Source organism: Hemibagrus wyckioides, linkage group LG19 (genome assembly GCF_019097595.1).
Source record: "Hemibagrus wyckioides isolate EC202008001 linkage group LG19, SWU_Hwy_1.0, whole genome shotgun sequence".
In the NCBI taxonomy this organism is placed as follows: Eukaryota; Metazoa; Chordata; class Actinopteri; order Siluriformes; family Bagridae; genus Hemibagrus; species Hemibagrus wyckioides.
The window spans coordinates 12440118-12451331 of NC_080728.1; the positions used below are offsets into that span (position 1 = coordinate 12440118).

The 11214-nt window shown below is 34.6% G+C and overlaps 1 protein-coding gene across 1 annotated transcript; it reads left to right on the forward strand.

Moving 5' to 3' along the window:
• LOC131370179 (pendrin-like) lies at nucleotides 1–9753 on the forward strand. The gene is made up of 21 exons (XM_058417348.1): nucleotides 1–215; nucleotides 1257–1393; nucleotides 1511–1650; nucleotides 1728–1838; nucleotides 1985–2175; nucleotides 2583–2747; nucleotides 3040–3192; nucleotides 3332–3414; nucleotides 3565–3712; nucleotides 3892–4005; nucleotides 4511–4588; nucleotides 4864–4959; nucleotides 5498–5604; nucleotides 5743–5812; nucleotides 5940–6032; nucleotides 6134–6229; nucleotides 6734–6976; nucleotides 7265–7319; nucleotides 7445–7590; nucleotides 8203–8280; nucleotides 8431–9753. Exons 2-21 carry the CDS (start codon nucleotides 1269–1271, stop codon nucleotides 8452–8454), a joined length of 2316 nt encoding a protein of 771 aa, XP_058273331.1. The 5' UTR covers nucleotides 1–215; nucleotides 1257–1268; the 3' UTR covers nucleotides 8455–9753.
• Nucleotides 9754–11214: the final 1461 nt, after the last annotated feature.

Below are 11214 nucleotides of genomic sequence, written 5' to 3' on the forward strand. Positions count from 1 at the left end.
AGTCAAATTAGTGTCAGGGAGAGAGAGAAATATTATATAATAAAATAAGATAATTAAAAAGAAGAACATTAATAAGAACAGGAGAGTGAAGCTACATTTAATGAAAATATGGGATCTGCACATGACCTTGTGCACATATTAAAGTGAATTTATATCGTCATGGATAATTAACAATTTGTCAATCACATGAAAGAAGATCAGATTTGAATTGAAAGGTAAGGTTTATAAAATATACATTCTACTGACAAAATGTGTTTGCATATTTTTGCAATCATATTAGTGACTGAAGCTGGTATAAAGTGATTAATGTAAGTTAATCTGAAAGTAGCATACAATTTATAAGGAATTATACACTTGGGATGCACTGCAATAGGAAAATAATTACCACCGCATATTTTTCTTTAGCCTCATGTTCTCATTCCTCTTGGACTACAACTATTTGAGAATTATTCATTTCTTTTTTTTTCCTTTTTTTTTTTTTTTTTTTTTAAATATTAATGAAATACATGTTGTTCACTTAATCTTTTGCATTCAGGTTTAATGATGCAGAACAAGTTCCTATTACCACTGATGTTATTACAGCAAATATAATGATTCCCTCATCAACCTTTCTATTAATGTTAATAATACAATGTTAATAATACAAGTGCATTTTGTCATGTTACCAAGAAACCACAAAGAGGAAAACATAAAGAAAAAGCTTTACTTTCATTACAGAATGTTTCAACATATAAATGATTACAGTTTTATTTGTTTTTGTTCAAATCTAGCTTACAATATAAAAGTGTCCACCATGCAAATACCTGTGAAAGAAAGAAAGAATAGCAAATTAATTTTAATGAATTAATATAAACCTTGTAGCTTGCAGCTTCAGGGCTGCTGTTACAGAAAATGAATCAACATTTTTTTCAGATATAATTAATAAGATTTGAGCAGATCAGATTTGAGTATCAGCATCATGGTATAAAGCTTTTAAAATTGGGATTTGGGTTCTGTGATTTCTAGGCAAGGTTAACCAAGTTTGTTTAATTTTTTATACAAAACTTTTTTTGTATAAAAATCCTTTTTGGATTTCCTAAACTTTTGACATGGGGATATTAACATAACTACATGACAGAGTATATTAAAATAAACTAGGCCACAATAAACAAGGCTGTCATCAGCAGATATTCTTTCATTTGGTTGAAAAAGCTGAGTTTGAGAAAAGATTTCAAAAGTGGGCATTATGAACAAAAAATTCTACCTTTGAAAAACAGGTTAGCTTCAAGATGGACAGCCAGAACCTATATAATGTATCTCGGCCCATCTACTCCACACGTGCCTTTGAACATGTTAATGAAAAGCAAGCCAGAGAGAAAAAGACCATCAGAGAAAGGCTCACTAATTCCTGCAGGTTAGTGTGTTTTAAATTCTCAGTGAATGTGTAAAAAACTCTTTATTATGTGTAGGGTTTACTACCATGACAATTCATGCCTTGCCTTAGCACACTTGTGTAATTGACTCATTGCAGTTGCTCTGGTAAACGGGTTGTGCGGCTGATCAAGGGGTTTTTCCCAATCCTTGAATGGCTCCCGCAATATCAGCTCAGGCAATGGCTTCCTGGTGAAATTGTAGCAGGAATCACAACTGGAATGGTGTGTGCTCTGCAAGGTAAGATTTTCTCTGAGTAAATAATTACTTTACTTTTTATTGTGTAGCACAATGGCCTTACATATTTTTTCTCTTAGGACTGGCCTACTCACTGCTGGTTAATGTTGGTCCTGTATATGGACTGTTTGCTGCTTTCTTCCCAATTCTCCCGTACTTCATTCTGGGCACTTCTAGACATCTATCTGTGGGTAGGTTCTGTACCACACTGAATAATGCTGGATGCTTTAGGAAGAAAGCACACACACACACACACACAGGCCTGTGTCTGTCTTTAATAATACTGTAGCTGATTAATTATGATCTAACAGTACATTCCCTGTCTGATTCTGTGCAGGCCCATTTCCAGTCACCTGTCTGATGATGGGATCGGTGGTGCTGAATCTTACTCCTGATAGCCAGTTCATGGTGCCAGGGAATGAGACAACCGTGAATGGGACAGCAGCAATGGTTCTGAATGTTCAAGCAAGAGATGCGAAGAGACTGGCAATATCTATCTCTATGACTGTACTGATTGGACTGTTCCAGGTACAGTTGTGCAAAAAAAAGAAAACTTGCTGCCATTATTCTCAGTCTCAAACACATCTCCAAATACACTGACCTGTGTCTGATATATTTGGTAAAGTTATATAATATGATATATTTTGTACAGTTTTCTGATCAAATGCTTCATAATCCACAATTGTTTGATTGGCAAACTGTACTTGTGTGCTTGGAATAAAAAAAAAATTCACATCATTATTATTTTAAAAAAACGATTCAGTGTTGTTTGAAGCAGTTAGTAATAAGTGTTTCTGGCTGTTTGCAATGTCAAATATTTCCTCTAAAAATACATAGACCTGATTAGAGAAAGTAAGGCACAATGAAATTGGGTACTTAGGTGCTTCTAAAGCACTGTCTGTCTTTGCTTGATGTTTACTATTTATGTTTTCCAGGTGGGCATGGGTGTGGCCCAGGTGGGATACCTGGTGCGTTATCTGTCTGACCCGCTGGTAGGAGGCTTTACTACAGCAGCAGCATTTCATGTAGTAGTCTCTCAGCTTAAACTGATTTTTAATGTTCCCACTGGAAACTACGACAATGTCCTGTCCTTTTTTTATGTAAGTATGTAACACAACAAACATCTCCATCTTTGTTCATTACGAGTGAATAACATTACATGCTTTAAATGCTTTTCGGTTTATTTAAATTAGACTTATCATGTTTAATTTGCAGTATTTTAAATTAGGACAGATTTCCATTCCACTGAACTACCTTTATTGTATAATGTAAATTGTTAGTGACATTAACATTTTCCCATGTCCAATTTAATAAAAACATGATACATACCACATTTCCACTTTTGAAAAGATGTATAAACTGAATGTTTTTCTATTCATAATTTGTTGTTAGACTATTGGGGACATATTTAAAAACATTAAGAAAGCCAACATGGTTGACCTGATTGCTGGAGTAGTGACTATTATTGTGGTTATGCTTGTAAAAGAGTTCAACGCCAAATATCAGAAAAAACTTCCAGTGCCGATTCCCATTGAAGTAGTAGTGGTAGGTATCTCCTTTATTTATCTTTTCAAAAATATACTTTTCTTCTCCAGTAAACCTTTTTTTCTTAAAGAATGCCAATAGTACATTTGTGTTTCTCAATCTTCATCTCTACTCTGTCTCTTATAATGTTCTTTATTAGACAATTATTGATTCAGGAGTTTCGTATGCACTGGACCTTCGCAACAATTATGGTTCAGGCATCATTCTAAATATCCCAAGAGGGTAAGAATAGAACTTCCTGTAAAATAGAACATACTAGAGATGAAAAATGTGAATATTTTGTAATAAAAAATACATCTTTTTTTTATTGCTGGTGCAAAATATAAATCTTAATACCATATTTGGTGTGTGTGTGTGTGTGTGTTTCAATAGATTTGTTCCACCTCAATCCCCAGATGTATCACTCTTCAACAGTTTTGTGGGCCCAGGCTTTTCCACAGCTGTGGTGTCTTATGCAATAGCAATATCAGTGGCTAAAGTTTACGCAGCAAAACATGACCTTGTTGTTGATGCAGATCAGGTATGTTTGTGTGTGTGTGTATGTGTGTGTGCGTGTGTGCGTGTGTGTGTCTGTGTGTGTGTGTGTAACCAGATGATCACTATCACTTTCTAGAACAGAGATAAGCAACTGGAGGTGAACATTCTGTCCTATTACTCACAGACTCTGAAAAGATTTATTTTCCCTTTTTCCCTCATCAGGAATTGATAGCCTTTGGAATCAGCAACATTTTCTGTGGCTGTTTTGGTGGCTTTGTGGCCACCACTGCACTCTCACGTACAGCAATACAGGAGAGTACAGGTGGCAAAACTCAGGTATACACCCCCCCGACACACACACACACACACACACACAGACATACACATTTGTCTTACAGTGCTGTGCTCAAGAGGACCTTCCATTGGCATAATACATCTAATTCACATGATGCCAACATCTAAACATAACCTTAATACCAGTAATTAAAAATAAGAAAGTTTTTCAAGGGATACCTGTCACTATTTGGAATGTTAGTTAGTTAGTTTAGTTAGTTAGGAGTTATCTGCTCCTATATAGTCTGGTGTCTTTGTGTCCTACAAAGCAGGAGACAATTTGCATTTTGTGCTATGACACTCTCACATATCTGACCCACTGTCACACAATCACCTCTACCCTCATCAATCATAATCCACAAAACATATATCCAGGACAAATGGGCTCTACACTGTGTTTCTTCAATTTAAACACACACACACACACACACACACACAAACACTGCATGCAAATTTAACACAATGCATAGACACAAATTGGTTTTTTTGTGACTGTGTTGAAATGCAGGTGGCATCAATAATTTCGGCTCTGCTAGTGCTGATTGTGATCGTGGCTCTTGGGCCTCTACTTCAGCCTCTTCAAAAGGTATGTCAAAGAACATACAGTATAATAAGACTGGAGAACAGATGTCTTTCACAATATTTAAGGTCAGTGATGTTCAACTAAAGTCTGTATAAGTCTATTAACACATCTCAACAATAAATATACATAGTGTACTGCTGGATAACCAGCCACCTGAAGAGACATGCTGAATCTGCCCACATCTGCAAAAACAAATTACACGAACAACCACACATTGAAAACTAACTAAAGATTGCCTCTAACAATTTACTCTTCTGTTCTCCTTCTTAAACTTACAGTCAGTGCTGGGGGCCATTGTTGTTGCCAACCTGAAAAGCATGTTTATGCAGGTGCATGATGTGCCCATATTATGGAGGAAGAATAGGACCGATTGCGTAAGTAATCATAGTGATACACATGCAAGGCCAACAAAGGCCATCCTTCATATCATTCTGAACAACTTTATTTGTGTAGCAAATAAATCCAACCACTTGAAGAATTCTCATGAGATCAAATTCCACAAAAAGTATAAACATAACTTACACAAGTGAAACAGAAACACTGGCCACTGACATAAATTCATTCATTCATTCATTCATTCATCACCAGTAACTTCATTATTCTGCTCAGGGTAGGGGTAGATCCAGAAATACCAGGTATGAGGTAGGAATACATATAAAAAAATCGAAGAAACCCACTTAGACATGTAGAAACACTGCACAGACAGTGACCTGAGCTTAGGATCTTATCAAACATTTTAGGCATAGAAATCTGAACAGTTAAAAAATCAAATCATGTATATATGCTTTTGGAATCTAGTAATCAGTATGAATAAGACAAATAACACTCCCCTTATTCATTTGAACAGCTGTTTAAAATACAGTAGATAAAACATTATGAATGAATAATGAATATATATTTACATTCACACAGCTTATTTGGGTGTTTACATTCGTTGCCTGCATCTTTCTTGGGCTGGATATTGGTTTGCTGGCTGGCCTAGTGTTTGAGCTTGTCACTGTGGTTCTCAGGACACAGTTGTAAGTAGACTTGGCCCATAATTATTGCCATTTAGACATGTTATAAAAATCTTTCCTAAGATTCAGTATTTTAAATAATATAAAATTATTGTTATGAATGAACATATGTGGAATAAATCTTTGTCATTTTTATGTCAGCCCATCCACCCCAACACTTGGAAATATACCCAGCACAGACATCTACAAGAATATGAAAGACTATAAAAATGTAAGAAATCAAATATTTCATGTATTGTTTTAACTAATTCCACTTCACTTAAACATTTTATTCATCTCTTTATTAACATAAAATGTTGATCTAATTATCTTTGTTTGGTCATAAATGTTTATCACAGATCGTTGCATGTCCTGGAACGAAGATTTTCAAGTGTTCTGCACCAATATATTTTGCCAATATTGAGTATCTGAAAGACCGGATAAAGAAGATAGTAAGATGTGCACGTGTTTGCGTGTTTTTTTTTTTTTTGCTTGATATTTCTGATGTAAGCATTCTTTCTGGATTGCTAACATGTTAACTGTTCATGGCCAGGTGGGATTTGATGCAGTGCAAGTCTTTAAGAAAAGGAACAAAGCCTTAAAACAGATTCACAATCAAATCAAGAAGGGGAAGCTCAAAGTCACAGAGGTATTCAAGCAAAACTGAACACACTGGATATAATATTTACAAGCATTATCAAGTCAAACTGGTGGCACACTACTACTACTAGTAATAATAATAATAATAATAATAATAATAATAATTATATAGAACCTTTTATATTTAGAGTGTCAAATAAACAGAAATAAAGACATACTAGCAATGACAGAAAGAAGAAAATAGCTAAATAAAAACATTACACACGTACACAACATTCACTGTATTAGGACTACCTATGGAATGCATTAAAGCAGCATAAAATCATGCAGGTATAGGTAAAGAGATTAAGTTAAACTTTACATCAAACATCAGAATGGGGAAAAAGCGTCATTGTTGTGATTTGCTGAAATCACGGCATTGTTGTTGCCAGATGAGTGTGGTTTGAGTATTTCAATGACATAGACACGGGTATATTATTTTTTTAGATATGGGTATTTTAGTGATGTCATGTGCATAAGCTAGATCGCTTGACCTGTCTCCCTTTTGTTACAGAATGGCCTGGTGTCAGTGGAACAGCTGGGTGTGATCAATGAGGGGTATGAGAATGAGCAGCAGGTGGAAGGTAGACCACAGGAAGTGGAGATTGTAGCTCAAAAAGATGTGGAGGTGGTTGTAGACTGGACAGCTACGCTGCCTGTAAATGTCACAGTCCCCAAAGTCGACATCCACAGCTTGGTGATGGACTTCACTGCAGTCTCCTTCTTGGATGTAATGGCTGCAAAGTGCCTCAAACTGGTAGGTGTGCTCAGCTAGAGCTCCATTAGTGACTATACTTAAATAATGCTCCTTTAAGCCAGTTCGTGCAAATCAATTAATGAGGTACATCCAGTTATAACCCTGAAAACCACATTCCTAATAGAAAATGTATTAGTTTAGTTAAAGTAAAATTTATGCCATTACTGGTTTATAACATACAGTAAATATGCTATTTTACTGTGCTTTATGGAACCTAAAAATGTAAAAGTTGTTCATTACGATTTTTATACCAGTCAACAGTTCATTAAGTTTCTTTATTCTTTACAGATAATAAAGGAGTTTTTGCGCATTGGAGTCAATGTATATATTGCCGGCTGTGATGGTATGTACTAGTGATGTATAACAAACAAACTTCTGGCATATTATGCTCTTAGAAAATCTGTATCCTCAAAGATAATATTGCTAATCTGACTTAATTATTTAATTTTTCTTAAATGCATGTTATAGATGAGATTGTCATGAAGATGGAGTCAATGGGCTTCTTTGATGCAATGGTGCACAGAGGCATGCTCTTCCTCACTGTCCATGATGCTATTCTGTACATCAAGATGGAAACTGCTAGTGATATCACAGATGACCCGATGATAGAGAAGGTGTGTATTCATGACAGGTTTGGTTTGAGTTAAAGCAAAATGCAAAATCTGGAAAAAATTTAGTTGGATTTATAAATGATGCCAAAAAATTAACTACCAAGGAGTGTTTTTTTCTACTGGACAACAAAAGTAATAATAAACTAAACACTGCTAAGTGCCAAGAGTTAAAGCTAAATCGAAATTCTTCTGAGATCTTGTAATTGTAGTTTAAAAAGCTGCTTAAATTGAAAAAGAGGGAATATTTCTGCAAACTTGATAGTGATAGAATGACAGAATTCTAATTTCCATGGCCATACATTCTTTCAATAGTAACATGATTAAACATTGTCATGCTTTATGCGTCATGTTTGTCATGCAGGATTTGTGATTAGTTCTAGTCAGTAAGATGCACTATTTCTGCTCAACCCATTGAACAATAAAAGCAGACATGGTGGAACATACCTGAAATAACAGTTAGACCCCCCAGTAACAGCTTTAGTTAATGAATACCCCAAACAACATTCTATATATTTCTATAGGACAAAACCTATTTCACAATATTAAATATATAATATATTTATAAGTTAATGTTTTATGCTTAAATTGATTGCCTCATTCTCTTACAATGTCCAGATTTCACAGCTACAGGAAGACAAAGAACCTTACACTGAAGATGAAGACATGATTGAGACCTATGACAACCAGCACAGGGTGAGTACCTCAATTCATAGTTACAGGATTAAATAAATCAATTAAGTAGATCATGCAATAAATTTTGATGTTTACTGAAATCATTGTAACATACTATATAGGTTTTGGATTATATAATATTATTACAAATAACTCTTTCTATATCTACAGGCTATCCACAACCTCTCAGGCTAAGCCTGAACTGATGATTATACTGAACCTAGAAAAAACACCAATAGGGTCTTACAACCAAGAGAATATAAGAAATAGTTTCAGACGACAGATTACAAGATTGAATATGCTTGTTATTCATCCGCAAAGTATTTACCGCTACAATTTTATATCTGGTTAAAAAGGACTTTCTGGGATGAATCACAATTAACCCTTTAAATTGTCATTTATTTGTCGTAAAGCATATTATTCAATATATATACAATTCCTTTAAATTATTATTACATAACTACAGTGAAAATGATATAAAGAATGTGTATATAAATGGTAGACCCATATACTTTATGTCCTGGGAGTGTAAGGGGGTTAGGAGTGTTAATGAGTCTTAATGTAACAATAGGTAATGTTTTTTTTTTATATATTACTATTTATGTAAGCACTCTTCTGATGTGTACTGAAATTTCAACTATACCTGAGGCTGTTAATCATGCAGTTGGTACTGTTTAATATTTAAGAAAATGTTTTGGACAATACAATGACACACTGCATCAGACACTTTAAGGTATTTACAGCACTTTTTTATTTTCACCCCCACTCTCTTTCCTTTATACTGCATAACATGCAACATTCAGTTAATACCCTGCTCTTCCCTTATAATGTTTTTTTGGACTACCAAGCATGTCACACTATTTGATATTGTAATATCATTCTGCTATACCTTTTCTAGATTTTAATTGCCATCAGCCATAATAGGATAAGATAATAATAATAAGTTAAGTACTAATAAGTTCATTTCTGCATCTAGTAAACTTCTCAGGCATTTACCTTTCTGTTTTAATACATTCTTACTCATTTTGCTATTATTACATTATATTTTTTCTGCACTATGTAAACTTACAAAAATGTTATCCACAAAAGCATTTATTTTACATCTTGTATAGTTCTGCTTCTCTTGTCTTTGTTATAATTATTTTATCATCCATATAATATCAATGTATTCTTTTTTTTTTTGTTATTGCAATCCTAAATACAAATTCCCCAAATTAGTCTAGCCATCCAATATTCACTATTTCCACGTTTAATCTGTGTAGAAAGAAAATATTTCGAAGGAAAAAAGAATGATTTAGGAAGAAAGAATATTTATGATGAAAAAAAGCACAATTATTTGTGTTAAAATAGGATTTTTCCTAGCTTTTTTAAACTCTACCCATTGCCACATACTACAAAGATTTCAAGATTCATTGATTGATTGGAACACTGTAGATTTGCATGCTAATTATACTTGTGTAGGATTGGCCATCATCACACAAGCAATTTTTTGAATTCTTGTGTCTCATTTGTGTGAGTGTGTCATCCTGACCATCTGGATTTCAACTGGGATTTCAACAGCACAAGCATTCAGAGCTAGAATCGTATGTGAGAGAACCCTGCTGTGGATTGGCAACTCAGGCGCAAAGATTTTGGAGCAGGTCATCTTAGGTTGTCCTGAGTAGTTTGTGATTAACAAGGGGTCCAAAATGTCCTCAGCTGGGTCCCATGACCTTTGCTCCAGTTTTAATCCCAAATAGTCAACCTGGTAAAATATTTGTCAATCTTGGCATCAAGGATCCAGCAAAGCTCTTAAAGTAAATTTGGGAGCCACCAACATTCAATGGTGGAGGAGTTACTTGATAGAGAAACATTAAAGGTGGGTGAAATTCTATAAATTACAGAGGATGATACAAGCTAAGATACTTCATCCAGTGAACAATGTGGAATATGTTCTTGATTTATGATCCAAGGTTTTTGATCCATTGTGGACAATCATAATAAACCATTTGCATATTTAGACTTAAGTTGTAACTAGACATAAGGGTGATATTAATGTTTAAGTGGTTTCAAAAGGTTTTTAAAAGATTTGAGACTCACCCTGAGAGTCCCCTGGTCTAGATCCCTGTGTTCAGGTATGCTGTAGAACATAAAAACTTTCCAAACAGCTTGGCCATTACCAGTGACATAGGGAGCTTTGGCAAGAGGATTAACTGGCAATTAGATACTGATGTAACTGTTGATGGGAGCTAAGTCAATGAGAAAATTTATACTAATGTGTCCGCTTCTGTTACACAGGGTGGGATGGAGGTTACTGGGAGTCTGAAACTGGTGGGGATCTAGTGACATATACAATAGGCCTATTTGAGCAAAATAAAATGGCTAGATATGTCTTGAAAAACAAGCATGGGTAATTATTCAAAAGGCCCTTTCAGGATAATAATACTTATACTGCTGTGATTCATACTTACAATATTTAATAAATACCTCTATGAAGCCTTGATACATGTGTATAAAATTGAAAGGTGCATGGTTTTCCAAATACTCTACAGTTTTAGGAAATTCTACTGTTAAATGTTGTAGTACATGTTCATGGAACATGCAACATTCATGTTCAGATTTGGTTTTGAGAAACTGAGACAGAAAAATGAATTTTTATTTGTTTATTGTTAATTCTATTTGGCCTCCAGATGTTTGAAACTTTTCAGAAGTAGTGACGTTCAAGAATGTGGCCAACCCAAACCTCATGCTATGCTGCATCTGTGCTCTGGTGCAATTCCAGCAATCTGGTGAACTTGCAGCAATCTGATCAATCATTTTTTAATCCAGTTTTAAATTCAACTATTCCCCTAGAGGGAGACAAAGTTTTTTAATGTTTACAAAAAATGATACAAATACAAATCTTTGACAGAGATCTAAAAGAAGTGTTTGTTTTTCTTTCTCTGGTCATTGGATGAACAAAGAAAAAACACTTGT

What these genes read in the sequence shown, in the direction of transcription:
- LOC131370179 (XM_058417348.1), top strand. Translation starts at nt 1,269, where the DNA reads ATGGACAGCCAGAACCTATATAATGTATCTCGGCCCATCTACTCCACA. An exon ending in TTCTAGACATCTATCTGTGG is followed by an intron (nt 1,839 to 1,984) that starts GTAGGTTCTGTA and finishes GATTCTGTGCAG; the next exon opens with GCCCATTTCCAGTCACCTGT. An exon ending in GTACAGGTGGCAAAACTCAG is followed by an intron (nt 4,006 to 4,510) that starts GTATACACCCCC and finishes GTTGAAATGCAG; the next exon opens with GTGGCATCAATAATTTCGGC.